A 24,050-nucleotide genomic window follows, 5' to 3' on the forward strand; every position below is an offset into this window, starting at 1 on the left:
GGTGGGGGGCCGCCCCCCCGCGCCCCCTCCCCCGCCTTAAGGTGGAGCCGCCCGCGGCTCTTAAGGTGGACGGAATTGGAGGGGGGGGAATCAGCCCTGGGAATGGACCCCCCCAAAGTGCTGATTCACGGCGGGGGGAGCAGGACGGGGCGGGGGTGGGCAGGGGGTCGGCTCAGGGCCAGCCTCCCCCGGGCTCCCTGCTCAGTTTCTCCCCCCGCGGGAACGCAGTGGCCCTGACTCATCGCCCCCCGCACACTGGGGACTCTGCCCGGCCTGGTGACCCCCACCCCTCCATGTGACCCCCCAAACACACCGGGGGGGACCGTCCGGAGCTGAGCCCTGGGGTCTCCCGCTGGTAAAAAGCGCCGTCCCCCCATGGGTGCCCCTCAGTGCCACCCGGCCTGTGCGTGCTCCCTGTGCCCCCACCCGTGACTCTGCCCTGAGTGTCCCCCCGTGTCCCCACCGTGCCCCCCCATCCTTGTGCCCTCCTGTGTCCTCCCGTGTCCCCCGGGAGTACCCCCACTGTGTGCCCCCGTGCCCCCGTGTGTCTCCGTGTGTCTCGCCGTGTCCCCTCGAGTGTCCCCATATCTGAACCCCGTGCACCCCGTGCGTGTCCCCGTGTGCCCCAAGCCGTGTGTTCCCCTCTGTGTCACCCCTGTGTCGCCCCCCGTTCCCCCCCGCGTGTATCCCCGTGGTCACCCCCGGTGTGTCCCCCTTGTACCCCCCGTGACCCTCGCCGTGTCCGTGTGTCCCCTGTCCCACCCCATTGTCCCCTCAGTGCCGCCCCCGCTCCGTCTGCCCGCCAAGGCCCCGCCCCCAGACCCGCCCTGGCCCCGCCCCGGCCACGCCCTGTGAGGCCACGCCCACCCATGCCCCCGCCCCCCGGGTCCGCCCCTGCGCTCTCGCCTCTCGCACCGCCCCGCGTCGTTCTCGCGAGATCGGCCCCGCCCCGGCCCTGCGCTGCCGTTCCGGGACCCCCCGGCACCGACCCCCCGTTACCGACCCCCCGTTACCGACCCCCCATTACCGACCCCCCGTTACCAACCCCCCGTTACCGACCCCCCTGTACCGCCCCCCGCCATGGCCGACCCCAAGTACGCCGACCTGCCCGGCATCGTGAGTGAGGGCCCGGGCCGGGGAGGAGGCCGGGGTGTGAGGGGGTGTAGGAGGCCTCAGGGGGTCTGAGGAGATGAGGGCCCCGGGGGTACTGAGGGGTCTGAGAGGATCGGGAGGGCCGGGGGGATCAGGGAGGATCGGGGGTCTGAGGGGGTGCTGCGGGGATCTGAGGGGCTGAGGGGGCCAGGGGGTCTCGGAACAGTGAGGGGACCTGAGGGGATCTGGGGGGGCTGAGGGGGCCAGGGGGTCTCGGAACAGTGAGGGGACCTGCGGGGTATGGAGGGGCTGGGGAGGTCGGAGAAGGGCGGCTCTGAGAGGCTCCGAGGAGTCAGAGAGGGTCAAAGGGATCTGAGGGTGCTGCAGGGGTGTCTCAGGATGGTGAGAGGATCCGGGGGGAATCCGCAGGAACTGGCGGGGGCTGCGGGGGTCCGAGGGGATCGGGGGGTCCGAGGGGATCGGGGGAGTCCGAGGGGATCGGGGGGGTCCGAGGGGATCGGGGGGTCCGAGGGGATCGGGGGGATCAGGGCTCCTGAGGTGGTCTGAGGGGTCCGAGGGGATCGGGGGGTCCGAGGGGATCGGGGGGATCAGGGCTCCTGAGGTGGTCTGAGGGGTCCGAGGGGATCGGGGGGTCCGAGGGGATCGGGGGGATCAGGGGTCCTGAGGGGTCTGAGGGGGTCAGGCCGGCTGAGGGGCTGGGGGGATCAAGTCAATATGGGGGGTCTGAGATTGGGGTGACTGACAGAGTCTGGCACCAGGGGGATTTGGGGGATCTGAGGGGTTGTAAGTCTGAAAAGATCTGGGGGTGAGTGGAGAGGTCAAGGGGTTGTGGGGGTTGGCAACATTTGGGGTGTCTGTAGGAATGGGAGGGAGCTGGGGCTGGGGAGGGGGCTTGGGGTGCCGGGGAGCTCTGGGTGAGGGAGGTCTGTCTGTGGGTCTGTTGTGGGGGGAACACAGATCCCTGGGGCGCTGGGAGCACCCCGGGATGTTTGGGGTGACTGTGGGAATTGGGACACAGAACTGGGGGAGGTCAGGGGATGGGCAGAGTCGGGGATGTTGGGGGGACATTGGGGTGTTTGAAGGGGGAATGGGGGAGTCAGCGAGGGGTGTGGGGACATTGCGATGTCCAGAGAGAGAAGTGGGACATCGGAGACACCCATGGGGATGAGGTGTGGGGGGCAGGGAGCTGCTGGGGGGGTCAGGGCCGGGTGGGGGTCCCAGCACAGCCCATGGTGCCACAGGCCCGGAACGAGCCCGATGTGTACGAGACCAGTGACCTGCCCGAGGATGACCAGGCCGAGTTCGAGGCGGTAAGGCCTGGCCAGTGGGGGGAGCAACAGCTGGACCGGACCCCTGGGACCCCCTGGGACCTGCCCAGGACCGGCAGCATGGCAGGGAACCGGCTCCCACCCCTCACGCACCAGCAGCACAACATCCCACACAGTGACACATCACCCCCACGGTGACAATGTCCCCCCACAGGGACAGTGTTCCCCCACAGTCCCAAAGAGCCCCACGGTGACATGTACTGCCCACGGTGACAATGTCCCCTACAGTGGCACGTAGCCCCCCCATCCCCCTCCCTGGCTGTGCTTTGGGGGGCAGGAAGGGAAGAGCAGGACACAGCCTCCCCCACACAGGCTGGGTGTCCCTGTCCTTGCTGTCCTTGCCCCCTAGAGGAAGGGGGCTGCCAGTTCCCCAACCCCACCCCAAGAGGATCAAGGGGAACCCCCTAAACCTGCTCTGAATACTGGGGGGTCCCTGACCTGGGCTAAGGCCATTCTTGGGAGCGGCTGTGCAGGGACTTCAGTGGGGAGTGACAGAGGGCTCCATCCTCAGGGGACCCCCGGAGTGTGGAGTGACACAGAGCTCCATCATCGAGGGGCCTGAAGGACCCCCAGGGCCCAGGGGGTGACACTGGATTCTGTCCTCAAGGGGTACAAAGGACCCACAGGGATGGGGGCACACAGGGGTCTGTCCTTGGCGCCACGTGGCAGAGAGGACCCCCAGGGCCATGGGGTGACCCCCAGATGTGCTGGGGAGGACAATGGGGGTTCAGGGGTCACAGCCCAAGGGGTGACTCAGTGCTCCCCAAGACAGTGAGGGGGTGCCAGGCCTTGGGGGTGCAACCACCCTGTACCATTGGTCCCATTGGTGCTTTTGGGGTCTGGGAGATTGGCACAGGTCCCTGGCACAGAGCAGGGGCCCACCAGGTACCCCCAAATCCTGAGGGGCTCAAAGAGACCCACCCCTGTGAGAGCCAAAGCAACAAGATGGGCTGAAACAGGCAAAAAAAAAAAAAAGTGGAGACAAAATCGTGAGGTGACGTGTGGCCCCTGCTGTGGCAGGGGGAGAGGGCTGGAGGGTCCTGAGCCCCCCCTGCCTTGGGGAACCTTTCACCAGCTCTGGGGTTTTGAGGGGTCCTTCCTCCCACTCAGGGAGCCCCCCAAACTGACCAGGGCTCCCCCCGCTTCCCCCCCGCTCCCGCCTGGCCTGGACTCAGTTTGCACAAGTAAGCGTGGCCCTGCTTTGGGGTGCATGGGGGGCACTGCTGCATGTGCATGGGGGTCCCAGCGCTGTTCCCTCAGGGCTCCCCCTGCTGCACTGGGGGTTTTGGGGTGCCCTGTGCTGCCCCTCCCCAGCTCTGCCTTGCCCTCTGCATCCTCTGTCTGCTGCCTGCACTGCCCTCCTGGCCTTGGGACCCCCGGGACCCCCAAGGACCCCCGGGCTGGGTCTCACTGCCCTGGGGACGCTGCCTGGGCATTGGGGGGCCCGTGCTGAGCCCCCTCGCTGCTGCCAGCATTGCATGGGGCGGCTGCTGGGCTGGGGCAGCTCATGGCCCTTCAGAGGCTCCCTGGGGGCCCTGGGGTCCCACTGAGTCACAGTTGGGGTCCTGGGGGGGAGCCCCTGGCTCCACTCACGTTCCCCCCCCCGGGGAAGAGCCAGAGCTCCTGGGGGGAGTTATGGGGCGCTCCCCAAAACTCTGGCCACATCCTGCTGCCCTCCAGGGCTGCTGCCCCCGTCCCCAGCTGCCCCGGGTCTGTCCCACTGCCCCTCACCCTGCAGGGGTGCCCAGCCCCCGGGGGTCCCCATCCCATGGGGTTCCCTGTCCCGCGGGGGTGCCCATCCCGCAGGGGTCCCCAGCCCTCGGGGGGCGGCGGGCCCGGGCCGGACCTTCTAACGCGGATTTTGTCTCTCTCTCCCCTCTCTAACCTTGCTCTGACTTTCTCACCTCTGGGAAACGCCAGGAGCTGGTAAGCGCCCGTCTCCCGGCCGCTGTCACTGTCCCTCAGCCACTGTCACCCGCTGCCACCCACCGCAGCCCCCTAACGCTGCCAGCGCTGCTCCCGCCGCTCTCACTCCCCACAGCAAACCGGGGCTCCCTGAAACCAGCCGGGCCAGAGCCGGGAGGGGCTGGAGAGGGGCCACATGGGGGTCCTTTGGGTCCCCCCCAGAGCCCTGCTGAGCTGGGGACCCCCTTGATGGCAGCAGGGAGTGAGGGGAGCCCAGACACAAGAGCTGTGCCCACCCTGCCTGGCACAGGGCACGGCACCTTGGTGTGGGGGTCTGGGGCCCTACAACCCCCCGGCTCCCTGGGGGAGATCAGCCTGAAAGGAGGGCAGTGACAGCCCCAGGGGGCCGGGGGACTCCCTGGGAGGAGGTTGTCCTGCCAAAACACACCTGGGGGACAGTGACAGTCCCACGGGGACAGGGGTCACCCTGGAGAGACCAGCGGTGGGTCCTGGTTCTTCCCAGGGGCTGCTGGAATGTTCCACAGTTTGGGGTAGGTTGAACTTCGGGAGTCCCTGAGCTGGGCTGGGCCAGGCCAGGGGTCCAGAGTCCCGACATGGCCCCTGGGGGTCCCCTGCCTGCTGGGCCGGGCTGGACCACGGTTCAGTGTCACCATGCTGGGCCAAGCTGGGGTCTGATGTCCCCACTCTGGACTCTTGAGGGTACCTCCCCATGGGACCAGGCCAGTGTGGGGATGTGATGTCCCCACCCTGGACCCTTGGGGACGTGCCACATCACTGCCAGCAGAGCTCTCGCTGGGTGCTGTACTGGGGGCCAGCGCCCCCCCATCCCTGCCCACGCCGTGTGCTGGGGGTGGTGGCAGCCCTGGGGCCCCTCATCCCCATCCCTGTGTGTGCTGGGGGTGGTGGTGGCAGTCTGGGGAGCGCCGTGTGCCTGTCCCTGTCCCTGACGTGGCTCCGTGTGCAGGAGGAGCTGAGCAGCACCAGCGTGGAGCACCTGATCATCAACCCCAACGCTGCCTACGAGAAGTTCCGGGACAAGCGCCTGGGCACCGAGGGTGTGGGTGAGCTGGGGGGCTCAGAGGGGGTGGGCAGGCTGAGGATGGGCCAGGGGACCCACAAAGGGCTGAGCCCCCCGTGATTTGCTGGGTCTTGGCTCTCCCTCATGCAGATTTCTCTGACCGCATCGGCCGGACACGGACGACAGGTTACGAGGCTGGAGAGTATGAGATGGTGAGTGGGCAAGGGACACCCCCTCCTCCCTGGGACTGCCTGGGACACCCCTGTGTGCCTCAGGTCCCATGAGATCCCCGGGGTCACCTGCTGCAGCCCCTGGCCATGCCTCACAGGAGCCATGTGCCAGCTCCACCAGCACCATGGCAGCACCGTGCTGGTCTCTGCCCAGTCCATCCCAGTCTGCCGTGCTGGGAGTCCCTGTCCCAACCACGGGTCTCTGAGGATGCTCAAGGCAGCGCTGGTCACCAAGTCCTGGATGGAGCTGAGGTCCCAGGATGGATCTGGGGGTGGGCCTGGGGTTTCCAGGATGGTTCTGGCTGGCTCAAGTTCAGCTGGATGTCCCCCAGGATCCCCAGGACTTTCCTGGGTACCCCCCACATGTCCTGGTGCTGGCGTCTGTTGTCACCCAGCAGGGTCCTGCCTGTCCCCTCACTGAGCCTGTGAAGTTCAGTCACCACAATTCCCCAGGCTGTCCTGGTTCTTCTGGTTCCTCAGGACCCTCACAGGGGGCTCAGGGTGGGCTGCAGTCCCTGTCACCCAGGGTCAAAGGGGAGAAGGTGACTGAGGGTCACCTGGCTCCTTCTAGGACTGCTTGGAGGGGGGTGACACCTGTGTCCCCAGGTCTGCTCACTGTGGCTCATCAGGCCAGGCCCAAGAGCTCCATGGGGGTGAAGATGAGCTTCATGAGGATGGAGATGGGGAGCTCCATTAGGATGAAGATGAGCTCCAGTGCAGCCCCTCTCCCTGTGGGTTCAGGACTCTCCTGGGTTGCTCCTGCCCTGCCCCATTGACCCCATCAGGTTCTCTTTAGGTGTCACCTGAGGTTCTGTCACCTGAGGCTGCTCTGACCTGTCCCTGCAGGGCTCACCTGCTCCTTCTGCTTGGTGCCAGGTGCTGCCAGCACCTGTGAACCCCCTGAGCCCCCATGAGACCCCTGAGCCATCTCAGACCCCTGAACTCTGTGAGATCCCTGACCCCCTGTGAGATCTCTGAGCACCCCATGAGACACCTGATCCCCTTTGAGACCCCTGAAGCACCATGACCCCTTCAACATCCCATGAGCTGCCCTGACCCAGTGTGAGCCCCCTGGCCCCCCGTGAGCCACCTGACACATCCCTCCCACAGCTGGGTGAGGGTCTTGGTGCCAAGGAGACGCCACAGCAGCGATTCCAGCGGTTGCAGCACGAGGTGCAGGAGCTGCTCCGGGACGTGGAGCAGATCCAGGTGAGCTCCCACTTGTCCTGGGGCAGGGCTTGGGGTTGACAGAGCACCTGGGTGTGCAGGTGAGCAGCCACCTGCTCCAGGTGAGCTCCCACCTGTCCCAGAGTGTGTCCTGGGGTGACACGGGCCCTGTGTGTCCCCCCAGAGCTCGGTGAAGGAGTCGGGGGCTGAGGAGGAGCTCACGCCCATGGCCCTGGCCAGGCAGGTGGAGGTGCTGAAGCAGCAGCTGCTCAGCTCCCACCTGGAGAAGGTGCTGGGCCCTGGTGCTGCCGTCGACTTCGCTGACCCCGAGGGTGCCCTGGCCAAGTGAGTGGGGGACAGGACCCTAAGGGGGCGTGGCAGTGTCCCTGTGGGGCTGGGACAGGGACCCTGCCCACCTTGTCCCCGTGCCCACCTTGTCCCCGCCTGCCTGTCCCCAGGCGGCTGCTGCAGCAGCTGGAGGTGGCCAAATGCAGCAAAACCACTCCGGGGAAGGGCCCTGCGCGGGGCCCCGTCCCTGCCGGCGATGCCGTCACCTTCGAGCTCTACTGGAGGCCGGAGCAGGACCAGTTTGCCCAGTCTGCCAAGGTGAGTGGGGGGCTGCTGCCCCCCGGGGCATCCTGTGAGGGAGCACCACACCTGGGACCAGCCCCACACTGCAGTCCCAGCACCTCACCCCAAACCCCACAGGTGTCAGAGCTGGAGAAACGTCTGGCACAGCTGGAGGCGGCCATGAGGTGTGAGCCTGACAGCCAGGTGAGCGCCCAGGTGAGGGGGCTGCCCTGCCTCCCTCCTGCCCCATCCTTTATCTGCCTTCCCCTGCCCCACTGACACTGTTTCCCCCCACAGAACCCACTGCTGGTGGGGCTGAAGGGCTCCAGCCTCATGGTGAGTTGGGCAAGGGGGGTTTGGGAGCACCCCTGCCCTGCCCCCAGCACTGTTCCTCACCTGTCCCCCCCTCCCCAGGACACAGTGCAGGTGCTGCAGGCCAAGGTGAACGTTCTGGATGTGGCTGTGCTGGACCAGGTGGAGGCTCGGCTGCAGGTGAGGGGCACTGGGAGGGCACTGCTGAAATTGGGGGACACTCCTGGATTTGGGGGCCCACTGCTGGATTTGGGGTCTCTTTCTTCCCCCACACCAGAGCGTCCTGGGGAAGGTGAACGAGATCGCCAAGCACAAGGCCACAGTGCAGGACGCTGACACCCAGAGCAAGGTATGGGCTGTGGGGCCCAGAGGCTGCGGGGGGATCCAAATGAATCCCCCCAGGCTGCACTGACCCCCCAGGCTGCGCTGACCCCCCAGGCTGCACTGACCCCCCCATCTGCTGCCCCCCTGCTGCCCCCCAGATCCACCAGCTGTACGAGACGCTGCAGAGCTGGGACGCTGTGGCCAGTGCCCTGCCCGACGTGGTGCAGCGCCTGGTGACCCTGCGGGACCTGCACGAGCAAGGTGAGGGCGGGGGGAGCTCAGGGACACCCGCTGGGAGTCACTGCCCTCCCCAGCACTCAGGTGTGTGCCCCTCCAGCCACCCAGTTCGGGCAGGTGCTGGTGCACCTGGACACGACACAGCAGGAGATCACGGGGGCTCTCAAGGACAACGCGGTGCTGTTGGCTGAGGTGGGTCCCCCCAGCCCCCCACTCACCCCTGGCCCCAGGGTCCTCACCTGCCCCCCGTCACCCCAACCCCACTGGCTCCCTCCCCCAGGTGCAGAAGACGATGAAGGACAACCTGGCCATCGTCGAGGACAACTTTGCCGACATCGATGCCCGCATCAAGCGGCTGCAGAAGTGACGAGACCCCAGGACACCCCCTGGGGGTCCCCTGAGGACTTCCTCGGGCCCCCCCCGCGACCCCCTGGGCCCTGTGACCCCCCCCCCCACAGGTCCCAGCTGCTGCTTGTAAATACCCTGGCTTGACCCCCCCAGCACATCCTCTGTCCCTGTCCCCACTGGGGTCTCTGCACCCCTCAGTCCCCACGGGGGGTCATCCCTGCCCCCCTGCTCCGTGTCCATGTGTGGGTCTTGGGGTCTCTGGTCCCCCCATACCCCAATAAACAGCTCAGCTCCAAATGTGTGTCAGCATCTCTGATGGGGGGGCAGGAGCAGGGCCCCCCCGAACCGGGGTGGGGTGCTGGGATTGGCGTGGACATGGGGCGAACCTGTTGGGGCCAGGACCCCCACAGGGATGAGGGGCTGGGGGCCAGCTGGACCCCAAAGATGGGGGGGGGGGGGGGGTCTCAGGTGTGTCTCCAGCCCTGCTCCCCCAGGCCCCTCACACCGGTTCTGCAGCCCCCCACTCATACAGCCACAGCACCCCCATGTCACCAGCTCCCCCCACAAGTGTCACCAGCTCCTCCCAGTTCCCCCAGTCCCACCATCCCTCCCAGCTCCAGTGCCCCCAGTTGTCCCAGCACCCCCAGTTCCACCCCCTCACCCCAGCGCCCCCCACTTGCCATGGGAGGGGCCCTTGAGGTGGGGGTGAGGGGATGGGGGGGCTGAGCGTGCCCGGGGAGGCTGAGACCCCCCTCCCGCCCCTCCTCCCGTTAATCCCGGCTAATTTCCGTAGGGAAACGAGATCCTGGAGCATGGAAGCCCCGCCCACCCCCACATCCCCGCCCATCCCCACAATTCCCGCCCATTCCCTGGACAGCCCCGCCCCCTCCCCGTGCCCCTGGGGGGCGTGGCCCATTTCCCGCCATTGCATCATCCCCGCGTGACCCCCCCCGCGCGCCCCTCCCGCGCGCTGGGCGGTGCCGCTCGTCCCGCCCCCGGAGCACTCCCATTGGTTGATGCTTCCCTGCCAATCACGGGTCTCGCGCTCCCATTGGCTGCTGCCAGCGCGAGCGTTGCGTCAGGCTGCTCTTAAAGCGGCGCGGCGGGGGGGGCAGGGCGCAGCGCGGGACGATGCGGACGAGGATGAACCGGGGACAGCGAGGGGAGCGGGGCCGGGGGGAGCCGGGACCACCCAGAAAGGTGCGGGGAGGGCGTGCGGCAACCCGAGGACCGGCCCCGGGCGGCCCTGGCTGAGGGGTTTCCGCTCGGTTCCGGGAGGGGAACCGGAGCGCCCGCAGCCGCCTTCCGGGGGGGGCCGAACCCCGGCGAACCCCCCCACTCGGGGGTGACCGATCCGAACAGCACCCCCTCCCTCCCTCCCTCCCTCCCTCCCCAGGCATCCAGGAGAAAGTGTGGCCTCGCCGACCACCACACCTGAGAGCAGGTAAGGGGACATCCCCCCCTCATACACGCGCGCCTTTGGGTTCCGGGGCCGGCCCGAGCACCGGGGGTCCCGGCCCGGGTCACCCCTCACTCCCTTCCCGTTCTCCGCTCCCTCCCGCAGCCTGTGCTGGGCCCGACGTGACAATGGCGGCCGAGGGGCTGTGGGGGCCGGGCGGCCCCCCCGGCTGGGAGCTGGAGGGGTGGTACCAGGACCTGCAGGAGGTGCTGGCGGCGGAGCCCCCCGGAACCGCCCCCACCTGGGGGCCCGAGCAGGTGAGCGCGGGGCCGGCAGCGCCCCCGGGGCGGGGGGCGCGGGGAGGGGTCCCCCCTCCATCACCGTTCCTGGTCCCGCTCTCTCCGCAGGTGGAACCGGGCCCGGGGGGCTGCGGGCTGGACCTGGCTCTGGCCGAGGAGCTGCTGGCGCTGCTGGGGCCGGAGGGAGCGGCTCCAGCGGAACCCCCGGGCGCGGCCCCCGGCGGGAGCGGCCCGGCCCGGCCGGGCCCCGCCGAGGAGGAGGAGGAAGAGCGGGGGGCGCGGAGGAAGCGGCGCGGCGGCCCCGGGGCTCCGCGGGAGCGGGACGGGGAGCGGCGGGTGCGGGAGCTGACGGCGCACAACGAGCGGCTCCGTGCGGAGATCCAGCGGCTCAGCGCCGAGGTGCAGCGCACCCGGGCCGCGCTCATCGACCGCATCGTCAACCTGCGCCAGGTGTAGCGGCTGCCCCGGGCCGGGATGGAGCGAGCACATCGTCAGGCTGTGCCGGGTGTAGCGGCTGCCCCGGGCCGGGATGGAGCGAGCACATCGTCAGGCTGTGCCGGGGAAAGGTGTCCCCGCAGCTGGGGACAAGGACTCTGCTGCCCCACGGACTGGGGTGGGGCAGCCCTGTGGCTGACGGACACTGCGGACAGACGAGCGGATGCAGCTTCTCCGTGCCATTGTACAGCTCTTGTTCATTTATTGCACGCATCTAACCACAACCACTATGGCCCAGTTTGGTTACTGGGGCTACTTCTTCCGCTTGCCCTTGGGGACCTCAGGGCTCCGGCCTTCAGCCAGTGCTAGCTGCTGCTTCAGCTCCAGCAGTTTGGCCACCTGGGCGTCCACCTGGGCCTTCTCTGCCTGGGCAGCCTTCAGCTGCCTCACCAGGTTGCCCTGAACAGGTGGGAAGAAGGATTTGAGGATGTGATGAGGATTTGGGAGGGGGTTTAGAGGCATGACAGCCATGCCCCACGCCCCGTCTCCCCCCTCACCTGCTTGGCCACTTGCTCAGTCAGCTCCTGGATCAGTTTGGGGTCACCTGGAGCTGCAGAAGTGTTGGGGGCTGGAGTGGGGACTGAGGCTGGGGGGGGCTCTTTGGCCTGTAAGAGGAAGAGATGGGGGATGAGCTCCTCTCACTCCTGTTCTGGGCAGGTGCAGCTCACCTGGGGCTCTACAGCAACAGCTCTGGGCTGGGAATGGGAGGGACAGAGAGGGTGGAGCTGCAGGTGCCCAAGGTGGGGGAGCTGTGGGGGGTACCTGAGCCCCCTCTCACCTGCGTTCCCCCGAAGCGCTGGCGCAGGGCTTCCACCTGCTCGGGCTCCAGTTTCTGGAACAGGGGGCTCACCTGGTGCCAGCAGGGACAGAGGGGTCACACCTGGGGGGGGGGGGACACACCCCACTGCCCCCCACACAAGGCTGGAGGGGCCTGCCCTCCCCCTGGGCCCCCCCAGCCGTACCGTGCCGACGCGGTGCCCGGCGGGCAGGGTGCAGGTGAGGCCGGGCCCGAGGCCGCAGCGCTCCGGGGGGATGCGGAGCTGGCCCTGGATGGCGGCGCTGACCCCGGGCACGAAGGGCTGGAGCAGCGCGGCCAGAGCGGCCGCCACGTTCACCGCGACACCGGTCACTGTCCCTGCGCGCTGCCTGGGGGGGACACGCTCAGTGACACCTCTGTGACCCCCCAGGGACCCCGTGTCCCTCTGCCACCTTCACTGCCAGGCTGAGGACCCGTGTGCTGCCTGGGGAATAACACCGCTGTGCCCCTTGTGACCCCCCCCTGCCCCACCACCATCAGGGCCTGGGGACAGGGACCTCCCAGTGTCCCCCCTCCCCCCCAGCTCCTGGCTTTGCTCCATCCCTGCCCTGTGCCCCCCCAGCAGTGCCAGCCCCCACCCCTGACAAGACCCAGGAGTGGGGACCCCTCCATGGCACCCCCTGCGCTCCCCAGGCCACCCAATCGCCCTCTACCCCCTCAAATCATGGCTGTACCCCCTCTGGTGTCCCAATCCCCACCCATGACCCCTCCCCATCCCCCCAAACCCCCTCTGTGCCCCATCCATCCCTACCTGTCCCTCTCATCGCCCTTGATGCGCTTCCAGGGCTCGTTCACCTGGATGTACTGGTTGCCGTGGCGGGAGATGCTGAGCACGCACCTGAGCGCGTCGCGGATGCTGAGGGGGCAGGGGGGGCACAGGTGGGGCTGAGCACCTGCAGGGGAGGCTCTGTGGCCCCTCCCTGCGATTTCAGACCCTCAGGACCCACCGGACTTTCTCCATCAGCTGGTGGTACTGGCGGATCTCCAAGGTGAGCCGGGCCAGGAGCCGCTGGTCCTCAGCTGTGAGCACCATGTCAGGCACGGTACCCGCGAAGAACTTGCACACGAACATGCCAGCCCTGGGGACAAGGTGGGGACAGGTGTGAGCACAGCCTGGGGACAGGCTGGGGACAGGTGTGAGCACAGCCCTGGGGACAGCCTGGGGACAGGTGTGAGCACAGCCCTGGGGACAGGGTGGGGACAAGTGTGAGCACAGCCCTGGGGACAGCCTGGGGACAGGTGTGAGCACAGCCTGGGGACAGGTGTGAGCACAGCCCTGGGGACAGGGTGGGGACAGGTGTGAGCACAGCCCTGGGGACAGGTTGGGGACAGGTGTGAGCACAGCTCAGGGACAGGTTAGGGACAGGTGTGAGCACAGCCTGGGGACAGGTTAGGGACAGGTGTGAGCACAGCCCTGGGGACAGGGGTGAGCACAGCCATGGACCAGTCCCCTCCCCGCAGGTGTCCCCACACCTGTTGATGAAGTTGCCCAGGTTGTTGAGCAGCTCTGAGTTGTTCTTGAGCAGGAGGTCGGCCCAGGAGAAGGCGCTGTCCTGGCCCTCGGGCCGCAGGTACAGCAGGTAGAAGCGCCAGACATCAGCAGGGATCCCGGTGTCCTTGGCCATGTCCCCGAACACGCCCACGCCCCGGCTCTTGGAGAATTTCCCATCCTCGTAGTTCAGGTACTCTGGGGACAGGTGAGCACCTGCCATGGGGAGCTGGCTCCTCCCAGGCACAGAGCAGGGGGAGCAGGGACCCCCTGCACACCAGGAGACCCCCGCACCTGGGGACCCGCCCCCACACCTGGGGATCCCCCCTCCACACCTGGGGATCCCCCCTCCACACCTGGGGATCCCCCTCCACACCTGGGGATCCCCCCTCCACACCTGGGGATCCCCCTCCACACCTGGGGACCTCCCGCACACCTGGGGACCCCCACACCTGGGGACCCTTTGCAGCTGGGGACCCCCACACCTGGGGACTCCTCACACCTGTGGCCCCCCACACCTGTGGCCATACCTGTGGCGATGAGGTGCTTCACCAGGGTGTAGTTGTCATCGGCGCCCAGCAGCGAGCAGGGGAACACGACGCTGTGGAAGGGGACGTTGTCCTTGGCCATGAAGTTGTAGAGCTCCACCTGGCAGGTAAAGGGGACAGGTGGAGATGTCAGAGGAGGGTCTTGCCCTGTCCCCACCTGCACCATCACTCGCCTCCTCCTACCTGCTGGGGGTTCTTCCACCACCGCTCCCACTGCTCGGTGTAGTTGGCTGTGATGGACAGGTACCCGATGGGAGCGTCGAACCACACGTAGAACACCTGGGTGAGGCAACACCTGAGCAGGTGAGTCCAGCAGAGAGGGCCCAGCAGGGGCCCAGCAGCGCACCTGGGGCCGGGGGGGACCCACCTTGTCACGGAAGCCGTCGAGGGGCACCGGGGTGCCCCAGGTGAGGTCGCGGGTGATGCAGCGCGGTTTGAGCCCGTCCCGCAGCCAGGTGCGCGTGATGTGCCGCGCGTTGGCCGTCCAGTCACCTGAGGCCCAGGTGCGCTCCAGCCAGGCCTCCAGCTGCCCCTCGAGCTGTGGGGGACACGGGTGGGACACCTGGGGTACCTGGGGGGCCCCGTCCCCACTTCACTGCTCCCCCAGGGGTGCAGCTCACCTTGGGCAGGTCCAGGAACAGGTGCTGGGTGGGCGTCACCACCGGGGTACCACGGCAGAGCTTGCACTGGGGGTTCTGAGGGAAAATGGGGTCCCAACGTTGGGGGGGAGATCCCCAAAAGTGGAGTGGGGGGTCCCCAAAGGTGGGACAAGGGGTGTAACTGAATGTGGGAGGGGAAGGCTCAGGGTGAGTTATGGAGGCCCCCAAAGGGAAGGGGAAGTGGGGGGTCCGCAGGGGCCGCTGCCCCACCTTGAGCTCCACGGCGTTGATGAGCTTCCCACACTTGTCACACTGGTCCCCACGAGCCTCGGCGTAGCCACAGAAGGGGCAGGTGCCCTCCACGAAGCGATCGGCCAGGTACCGCCCACAGCTCTCACACCTGAGCTGCTCCAGCGTGTCCTGCAGCAGGAACCCCCGCGCCAGCAGCCGCTGGAAAATGTCCTGGGCAATCCTGGCCAGGGAAAGGCAGGCCACGCTAGCCACAGGTACCCCTGGCGCAGGTGGGGCTCACCTGGCCTGCAGGGGCTCACCTGGCCTGCAGGGGCTCACCTGGCCTGCAGGGGCTCACCTGGTCTGCTGGGGGCTCACCTGGTCTGCAGGGGCTCACCTGGTTTCTTGGGCCTCACCTGGTCTCTGGGGGCTCACCTGGCCTGCTGGGGGCTCACCTGGCCTGCTGGGGGCTCACCTGGCCTGGAGGGGCTCACCTGGCCTACAGGGGCTCACCTGGTCTGCTGGGGGCTCACCTGGTCTGCAGGAGCTCACCTGAGTTCCTGGGGCTCACCTGGTCTGCTGGGGCCTCACCTGGTCTGCTGGGGCTCACCTGAGTTCCTGGGGCTCACCTGGTCTCTGGGGGCTCACCTGGTCTCTGGGGGCTCACCTGGCCTGCTGGGGCTCACCTGGCCTGCTGGGGCTCACCTGGCCTGCTGGGGCTCACCTGGTCTGGAGGGGCTCACCTGGTTTCTTGGGCCTCACCTGGCCTGCTGGGGGCTCACCTGGCCTGCTGGGGGCTCACCTGGTCTGCAGGGGCTCACCTGGTCTGCAGGGGCTCACCTGGTCTGCAAGGGCTCACCTGAGTTCCTGGGGCTCACCTGGTCTGCTGGGGCTCACCTGAGCTCCTGGGGCTCACCTGGCCTCTTGGGGCTCACCTGGTCTGCTGGGGCTCACCTGAGTTCCTGGGGCTCACCTGGTCTGGAGGGGCTCACCTGGTCTGGAGGGGCTCACCTGGCCTGCTGGGGCTCACCTGGCCTGCTGGGGCTCACCTGGTCTGCTGGGGCTCACCTGAGCTCCTGGGGCTCACCTGGCCTCTTGGGGCTCACCTGGTCTGCTGGGGCTCACCTGAGTTCCTGGGGCTCACCTGGTCTGGAGGGGCTCACCTGGTCTGGAGGGGCTCACCTGGTCTGGAGGGGCTCACCTGGCCTGCTGGGGCTCACCTGGCCTGCTGGGGCTCACCTGGCCTGCAGGGGCTCACCTGGCCTGCTGGGGGCTCACCTGGTCTGGAGGGGCTCACCTGGTCTGCTGGAGCTCACCTGAGTTCCTGGGGCTCACCTGGTCTGCAGGGGCTCACCTGGTCTGCAGGGGCTCACCTGGCCTGCTGGGGGCTCACCTGGTCTGCTGGGGCTCACCTGGTCTGCTGGGGCTCACCTGGCCTGCTGGGGGCTCACCTGGTCTGCTGGGTACTCACCTGGTCTGCTGGGGCGTGGTGGTGCGGCCGAAGTGGTCGAAGGAGATGCGGAACCAGGTGTAGACGTCGGCGTGCACGGCGTGGTAGCGATCACAGAGCTCCTGCGGGCTCAGCCCCTCCTCCAGCGCCCGCGTCTCCGTGGCCGTGCCGTACTCATCCGTGCCACACACGAACAGCGTGTTCCAGTTCCGCAGCCGGCAGTACCTGCGGCACACAGCTGGAGTGGGCACCTGTCACACCTGTCACAGCTGGGAGTGGGCACCTGTCACACCTGGGAGTGGGCACCTGTCACACCTGTCACACCTGGGAGTGGGCACCTGTCACAGCTGTCACACCTGGGAGTGGGCACCTGTCACAGCTGGGAGTGGGCACCTGTCACACCTGTCACAGCTGGGAGTGGGCACCTGTCACACCTGTCACAGCTGGGAGTGGGCACCTGTCACAGCTGGGAGTGGGTACCTGTCACACCTGTCACAGCTGGGAGTGGGCACCTGTCACAGCTGGGAGTGGGCACCTGTCACACCTGTCACAGCTGGGAGTGGGCACCTGTCACACCTGTCACACCTGGGAGTGGGCAGCTGTCACAGCTGGGAGTGGGCACCTGTCACACCTGTCACACCTGGAGTGGGCCCCTGTCACACCTGGGAGTGGGCCCCTGTCACACCTGGGAGTGGGCACCTGTCACACCTGGCCATGGGCACCTGTCACAGCTGGGAGTGGGCACCTGTCACACCTGTCACACCTGGGAGTGGGCACCTGTCACACCTGGGAGTGGGCACCTGTCACACCTGGCCATGGGCACCTGTCACAGCTGGGAGTGGGCACCTGTCACACCTGGCCATGGGCACCTGTCACACTTGGGAGTGGGCACCTGTCACACCTGGGAGTGGGCACCTGTCACACCTGGGAGTGGGCACCTGTCACACCTGGCCATGGGCACCTGTCACAGCTGGGAGTGGGCACCTGTCACACCTGGCCATGGGCACCTGTCACACTTGGGAGTGGGCACCTGTCACACCTGGGAGTGGGCACCTGTCACACCTGGGACTGGGCACCTGTCACACCTGTCACACCTGGGAGTGGGCACCTGTCACACCTGGGAGTGGGCACCTGTCACACCTGGCCATGGACACCTGTCACAGCTGTCACACCTGGGAGTGGGCACCTGTCACAGCTGGGAGTGGGCACCTGTCACACCTGGCCATGGACACCTGTCACACCTGGGAGCGGGCACCTGTCACAGCTGGGAGCGAGCACCTGTCACACCTGGGACTGGGTACCTGTCACAGCTGGGAGTGGGCACCTGTCACAGCTGGGAGTGGGTACCTGTCACACCTTACCCCATGCCACCCCCACAGCTGGCAGCACGTGCAGGTGCACAGCTGTAACACCTGTGCAGGTGTGCAGCCAGCCCAGCCCCCCCAGCCCCAGGGAGGTACCGCAGCCTCACCTGGCGAAGGTGTCGGCGCTGAGGACGCAGCCGATGATGTTGCCCAGGTGAGGGACGTTGTTGACGTAGGGCAGCGCGCTGGTGATCAGGACGTTCCTCTCGCCCTCCACAGGTAACCTGGAGGGGAGGGGGGGTCAGAGCAGCGTCCCCTCCCCGCCCACCCCCCCGGTGTCACCTGGGCACTCACACAGGTGTCCGTGGCTGCCGGGGCGGGGGCAGCGCCGCGGGGCCCTGGGCCCAGATGTCCACGGCAGCCGCGATGTCGTCGTCGGTCAGCGTCCGCTCCGGCCCCTCCTCGTCCTGCGGGGACCAGGTGAGGGGGGCTGCGCCCTCCCCTTCCCCCGACCTCCCCCCCGGGGCGGGGCCGCACCTGGGGCTCGTGGCGGGGGTTCAGGAGGGGCGGGGGGTGCTGGGCCAGGTGCGTCCGGAGCTCCCGCAGCGCCTCCGGCAGCAGCGCGGCCGCGTCCCGGCACGGCTCCCACAGGGACATGGAGCGGAACCAGGAGCGCAGCACCTGCAGCTCACCTGTGTGGGAACGGAGCGGGGTCAGCCCCAGCCCCCCGGGGACCCCCCCTGACCCCCCCTGACCGGCTCTTACTGGGCAGACTGGTCTCGTCCTGGAGCACTGGGAATAGGCTGCCCCACACCACCACATCAGCCACCGAGGCGGCATCCTGGGGAGAGACAGGTGTGTACTGGGGGAACTGGGGACACTGGGAGGGACTGGGAGCCTCTTCTGGGGTCACTGGGAGTACCACATAAGAGGAACAGAAACAAACTGGGACAAACTGGGGACACTGGGGTGGGCACTGGGTGGTGGCACCAGGTGAAGCCAGGGCTGGGAGCTGCAGGGCGGCACTGGGTGGACTGGGAGGCACTGGGGGCTGTTTTCCATACGGGGGGCAGCAGTGTCCCACCCTCCCTCGGGGCACACCTGGGGACAGGACTGGGGACACACCTGCGAGCCCATCCCCCCTGCCCAGAGCCCCCCACTCACCCCGGCCAGGTGGGTGCTGCCGCTCCGGGCCAGGTGCTGCTCCAGGTGAGCCAAGAGGTGCTGCAGGACCCCGAGGGTGTCGGGCCCCGCCCGGCCCTGCACCAGCCTCAGGTACAGGGCAGCGGCCACCGCGGGCTGGGGACAGAGCAGGGTGACATCGGGGGGGCAGGGGAGCACAGAGAGCCCTGGGGGGCACAGGGGGGTCAGGGGAGCACAGAGAGCCCCGGGGGGCACAGGGGGGATCAGGGGAGCACAGAGAGCCCCAGGGTGACATCGGGGGGTCAGGGGAGCACAGAGAGCCCCGGGGTGACATCGGGGGGTCAGGGGAGCACAGAGAGCCCCGGGGGGCACAGGGGGGGTCAGGGGAGCACAGAGAGCCCCAGGGTGACATTGTGGGGGGGTCAGGGGAGCACAGAGAGCCCTGGGGGGCACAGGGGGGGTCAGGGGAGCACAGAGAGCCCCAGGGTGACATCGGGGGGGTCAGGGGAGCACAGAGAGCCCCGGGGGGCACAGGGGGGGTCGCTCACCTGCAGCTCCGTGGCCTCCCATTCCAGCCACTGCGTGGTGAGGTCGGTGGGCTCCTCCCCTCGGCACAGGTAAAAATACCTGGGGGGGTTAATGGGAGTCGGGGGGTTCCGGGGTGTGAGAGCAGGCTCGGGGGATGAAGGGGGTGCTGGAGGCAGCTCTGGGGTTTGAGGGGAGGATTTGGGGGATGAAGGGGGTGCTGGAGGCGGCTCTGGGGTTTGAGGGGAGGATTTGGGGGATGCTGGGGGTGCTGGAGGCGGCTCTGGGGTTTGAGGGGAGCTTTTGGGAGATGCTGGGGGTGCTGGAGGAGGTTTTGGGGGTTTGAGGGGAGGATTTGGGGGATGCTGGGGGTGCTGGAGGCGGCTCTGGGGTTTGAGGGGAGGATTTGGGGGATGCTGGGGGTGCTGGAGGAGGTTTTGGGGGTTTGAGGGGAGGATTTGGGGGATGCTGGGGGTGCTGGAGGCGGCTCTGGGGTTTGAGGGAGCTTTTGGGAGATGCTGGGGGTGCTGGAGGAGGTTTTGGGGGTTTGAGGGGAGGATTTGGGGGATGCTGGGGGTGCTGGAGGCGGCTCTGGGGTTTGAGGGGAGGATTTGGGGGATGCTGGGGGTGCTGGAGGAGGTTTTGGGGGTTTGAGGGGAGGATTTGGGGGATGAAGGGGGTGCTGGAGGAGGTTTTGGGGGTTTGAAGGGAGGATTTGGGGGATGCTGGGGCTGCTGTGGGGGAGCCCCCCCGCCGCCCGTACTCACTGGCAGATGGCGTTGGCAGAGAACAGGACGGTGCCGTTGTCCAGCTCCAGCTCCAGCCCGGGATCGCGGGAGGGCTCGGAGGGAGCGCGGCCGCTCTGTGGGGAGGGAGCGGCTCAGCCCGCGCGGGGGTCCCGGGGCCGGAACGGGGAAGGCGCCCGGGAGCCGCGGGGCTGGCTGTGCGCTCCGGGGGGGGGTGTGAATGTCCCGCTCTCACCTGCGGGGCCGCCCAGGTGCGGCCGGACGGGGGCGGGAGCGGCACCGGCGGCCGCGAGCACCTTGAGGGCGGCGGGAGCGCCCGGCGGGACCCGGAGCCGCATGGCGGGAAAGGGGCGGGGCCGCGCGGGGCACGGCGGGAGTGGCCGGGGGCGGGGCCAACGCTGATCGCCCCGCCCCCAGCCGAGTCTCGCGAGAGCGGAGGTGGGAGGGTTGCCATGGCAACAGGGACGCTGCTGCCGGGGCCGCCATGGCCGGGATGGGATCCATGGGATGGGATCCATGGGATAGAATGGGATGGGATGGGATGGGATCCATGAGATTGGAACTGGGATGGGAATTATGGGATGGAATGGGATGGGAATTATGGGATAGAATGGGATCCATGGGATGGGATGGGATCCATGTGATGGGAATTATGGGATGGGATCCATGGGATGGGATGGGAATTATGGGATGGAATGGGATTGGATCCATGGGATTGGAACTGGGATGGGATAATGGGATTGGATCCATAGGATTGGATCCATGGAATGGGATGGGATCCACGGGATGGGATTCATAGGATGGGATCCATGGGATGGGATGGGATCCATGGAATAGGAATTATGGATGGGATTAGATCCATGGGATGGAATGGGATCCATGGGATTGGAACTGGGATGGATAATGGGATTGGATCCATAGGATGGGATCCATGGGATGGGATCCATGGGATGGGATGGGAATTATGGGATGGGATAATGGGATGGGATCCATGGATGGAATTATGGGATGGGATCCATAGGATGGAATGGGATCCGTGGGATTGGAACTGGGATGGGATCCATGGGATGGGATCCATGGGATGGGATGGGAATTATGGGATGGGATAATGGGATGGGATCCATGGGATGGGATCCATAGGATGGAATGGGATCCATGGGATTGGAACTGGGATGGGATAATGGGATTGGATCCATAGGATTGGATCCATGGGATGGGATCCATGGGATGGGATGGGGTCCATGGGATTGGAACTGGGATGGGATAATGGGATTGGATCCATGGATGGGATCCATGGGATGGGATGGGAATTTTGGGATGGAGCCCAGCCGGGTCCAGGGGCGCTCCCGGGTGATCCCAAGCCCGTTCTGGATCCAGTCCGATCCCGGGCTCTGAAGGGATCCAAGGGGAAGGTTGGGATTTTATCCCAAATTCTGTGAATTTAACCCAAACACAATGAACTTCACCCAAATTTCATTAATTTAACCCAAATTTCATTATTTTAACCCAGATTTCAGTGGTTTAACCCATTTTTTTTTAAATTTACTCCTGTTTAAACCACAACTCCCCATCAAGTTTAACCACTTTTTATTTTTCCACTTAAATATTCTCTTTAAATACAGCATCATCCCGGGAAACTGCGGAAAAGCGGGAAAAATGAATAATAGTGGGGAGAAGCTTTGGATTCACTTGGGAGCATTAAATGTGGAATTAAAACGGAAATTAAAAACTGAAAAATGAAATTTAAAATGCAACAGGAAAAAGAAAAAAATAAAGGATATTTAAAAGGAAATAAAAAGGGAAATAAATGGAATTGAAAAAGAAAGAAGTGCAAGTAAAAATTAAAGAAATAGGAAGGCAATAAAAGCAGAGAAAGAAATAAAAATGTAGTTTAAAAAGAAATAAAAATTAAATTTAAAAGGAAAGAAAAATGAAATTAAAAATTAAAGGAATAAAAAACAAATAGAAAAAAGAGAATAAAAAAATAAAGAAGGAAATGAAAATGACATTAGAAGTTCCGAAGCCACTTTGGGGGCCCTGGTGGGGGGAGTTTGGGGATCCCCCAGGGTTTGGGGGGCCTGGGGGAGAAGGGGCAGTAGCACCAGCGAGGGGCAGATCCGTGAAATCCAGTGGATGGAATCCAATCAAGATGAGAAGGACAAATCCCACCTGGATCACACCCAGCCCAGTGGGATCAATCCAGGAATTCCGTGGCTCGGGAGATCCGGGGGATCCAGCCCGGGGGGGCAGGGCAGGGTTTGGGGTCACCTCCCCTCCTCCCCCAGACCACAGAGGGCAAAAATGCGGATTTGGAGCCGTTCCTGGGGGATTTGGGCACCTCCAGGAGGAGAAGCCCCGACCCAGGGGGGGTTTGGGGGTCACTGAGGCCCTGGATTGGGAACTGGCCCCTCCCCACCCCAAACCCCTTTTAGACCCCTGGAAAAATCCCCTTCTGACCCCTTAAAGCCAATCTGGACCCCCTTAAACCCCCATGGAACCCTCTTTTAAACCCCCCAAACCCTCTTTTAAACCCCCCAAAACCCCCTGGAACCCTCTTTTAAACCCCCCCAAAACCCCTCAGAACCCTCTTTTAAACCCCTTTAATTATCCATTAAATGCCCTTTAGATATTTTTAAACCCCTTTTGAACCCTCTTAAAAAATAACCCTTTGAATCCCCTTAAACCCCTCTGACTCTGCCAAACACCTTGGTGTCTCCTTTGAAGCCCTGAAAAACCTCTGAACACCATTAAATCCCTCCCTGAACCCCTAAAAAACATCCTCTGAACCCTCAAATCCCTGTTTGAATTCCCTTTTTAACCCCTTTTGGAACCCCTTCAAACCCATTTAAGGCCCCTAAACCCCCTTTTAAACTCTCTTAAATCTTCTGAACTCACTTAAATTCCCTTTTGAGCTAAAAAAGCTCTTTAAACCACCTTAAACCCCACCTGAGCCCCTTTAAACTCTTCCAAACCCCCAAAGCCCTTCTTAAACCTCCCTTAAACTTCTCTTCAAATGCCTAAAAAAATCCCATTCACACCCTTGGACCCCCCTGAACCCCCTTGATTTCCTAAAAGACCCTGTAACTCTTTATCAACCCCTTCAGATCCAACTGAACCCCTCTTAACCCCCCATAAACCCCTCTGAACCCCTTTCAACCCAAAAAAACCCTCAATGTCATCATAACCCCCAAAAACCCCACTCTGAGCCCCCTTAAACCCCTTTTAAACCCTCACCCCCTCCTGAACCCCCTTTTTAACCCCCCACGGGGGGCAGGTGAGCCCCCAGGAGCACCAGGGGACCCCCAACCCCCAAAACTGGGTGGGGGTCAGACCCCAGTGTGGGGAAACTGCTGGAAAAGCCAACGGTGAAATCAAAAAGTCAGGAAAATAAAGGGGTGGCAGCAGCTGGATTGGGGGATTTGGGTCCCTGCGATCCCAAGGTCTGGGAGCATCCAGGTGAGCAGGTCCTGAAGGCACAGACCAGACCAGGTGAGCAGATCCAGGGTCTGGGAGTGCCCAGGTGAGCAGATCCAGGGTCTGGGAGTGCCCAGGTGAGCAGATCCAGGATCTGGGAGTGCCCAGGTGAGCAGATCCAGGGTCTGGGAGTGCCCAGGTGAGCAGATCCAGGGTCTGGGAGTGTCCAGGGGAGCAGATCCAGGGTCTGGGAGTGCCCAGGGGAGCAGATCCAGGGTCTGGGAGTGCCCAGGTGAGCAGATCCAGAGCAGATCCCACAATCTGTAGGGTCCAGGTGAGCAGAACACAGGATTTGGGGCACAGGCCCAAGCAGGTGAGCAGATCCCAAAATCCAAGAGCATCCAGGTGAGCAAATCCCAAGGGCACAGACCCAACCTGGGCTGGGCTGGAGAGCAGCAGCCCCACCCCACATCCTGATTTTCCACCACTCCTGCCTCCTCCCAGGCTGGAACTGCTCCTGGCCCAGGTTGATCTCACCTGGCTGGAGCCAAAAAAGAGGGAAAAGCCCCAGAAATGAGAAGTTTCACCCCAAGACAGATCCCAGAGCCTCAGGAAGGTCCAGAGCACAGGCAGGTTTTCCATGAATCCCAGTCCAAGGAAAGGCTGGACAGACCAGGTGAATTCTCCAGGAGACTCCAGACCTGGAGAACCTGAATCCATCCCAGTCTGACCAGTTTGATGCCAGTGGAGATGCCCGGAGCCAGGAGGAGCGCAGGTGAGCAGGAAGCACCTGAGGAGCAGCACAGGGAGTTCCAGGTGTTCCTTCTCACTGGAAGTCAGGCTCACCAGGAACGGTACATCCATGGGATAGCAGGAGCTGGACACCTGTGCACACCTGCAGGGCTCTGATCCTGCTGCCATCGGGTTGGATCCTGAGTGCTGCAGTGGCAGGACAGGTTCTTTGGGAAACACAGCCAGGTGGGGCTCACCTGGATGGATGGAGCTCACCTGGGATGGG

At 65.2% G+C, this 24,050-nt stretch overlaps 3 protein-coding genes across 5 annotated transcripts; 2 read left to right on the top strand and 1 right to left on the bottom strand.

Annotated features, from left to right (window-relative positions):
• Positions 1–998: 998 nt before the first annotated feature.
• Positions 999–8,864, top strand: DCTN2 (dynactin subunit 2). 3 transcript variants are annotated; one of them, XM_058861247.1, is made up of 15 exons: positions 999–1,016; positions 1,073–1,116; positions 2,355–2,423; positions 5,332–5,428; positions 5,536–5,597; positions 6,726–6,824; positions 6,967–7,127; positions 7,241–7,388; positions 7,491–7,568; positions 7,650–7,688; positions 7,767–7,844; positions 7,942–8,013; positions 8,147–8,249; positions 8,326–8,417; positions 8,506–8,864. In XM_058861247.1, the coding sequence occupies exons 2-15, from the start codon at positions 1,081–1,083 to the stop codon at positions 8,590–8,592; spliced, it is 1,221 nt and encodes a 406-aa protein (XP_058717230.1). In that variant the 5' UTR covers positions 999–1,016; positions 1,073–1,080; the 3' UTR covers positions 8,593–8,864. The 3 variants fall into 3 exon arrangements, with proteins under 3 accessions (XP_058717230.1, XP_058717229.1, XP_058717231.1); XM_058861246.1 differs by lacking the exon at positions 999–1,016 and having other exon boundaries at positions 1,033–1,116; XM_058861248.1 differs by lacking the exon at positions 999–1,016 and having other exon boundaries at positions 1,033–1,116; positions 7,491–7,556.
• Positions 8,865–9,589: 725 nt separating this feature from the next.
• LOC131590785 (DNA damage-inducible transcript 3 protein-like) lies at positions 9,590–10,732 on the top strand. The gene is made up of 4 exons (XM_058861087.1): positions 9,590–9,773; positions 9,970–10,017; positions 10,138–10,289; positions 10,380–10,732. The coding sequence occupies exons 1-4, from the start codon at positions 9,590–9,592 to the stop codon at positions 10,725–10,727; spliced, it is 732 nt and encodes a 243-aa protein (XP_058717070.1). The 3' UTR covers positions 10,728–10,732.
• A 264-nt stretch (positions 10,733–10,996) lies between these two features.
• LOC131590879 (methionine--tRNA ligase, cytoplasmic-like) lies at positions 10,997–19,986 on the bottom strand. Its single transcript, XM_058861252.1, has 21 exons — positions 19,795–19,986; positions 19,640–19,689; positions 18,896–18,974; positions 18,369–18,503; positions 17,970–18,045; positions 17,742–17,896; positions 17,559–17,671; positions 17,372–17,488; positions 15,922–16,125; positions 14,490–14,691; positions 14,241–14,315; positions 13,988–14,158; positions 13,804–13,899; positions 13,603–13,720; positions 13,057–13,270; positions 12,531–12,662; positions 12,335–12,439; positions 11,729–11,912; positions 11,545–11,616; positions 11,264–11,371; positions 10,997–11,165 (listed from the first exon to the last, which is right to left on the bottom strand). The coding sequence occupies exons 1-21, from the start codon at positions 19,954–19,956 to the stop codon at positions 11,019–11,021; spliced, it is 2,715 nt and encodes a 904-aa protein (XP_058717235.1). The 5' UTR covers positions 19,957–19,986; the 3' UTR covers positions 10,997–11,018.
• Between the last annotated feature and the right edge of the window lie 4,064 nt (positions 19,987–24,050).

The sequence above is a fragment of the Poecile atricapillus genome, chromosome 35 (genome assembly GCF_030490865.1).
Source record: "Poecile atricapillus isolate bPoeAtr1 chromosome 35, bPoeAtr1.hap1, whole genome shotgun sequence".
NCBI classification, from domain to species: Eukaryota; Metazoa; Chordata; class Aves; order Passeriformes; family Paridae; genus Poecile; species Poecile atricapillus.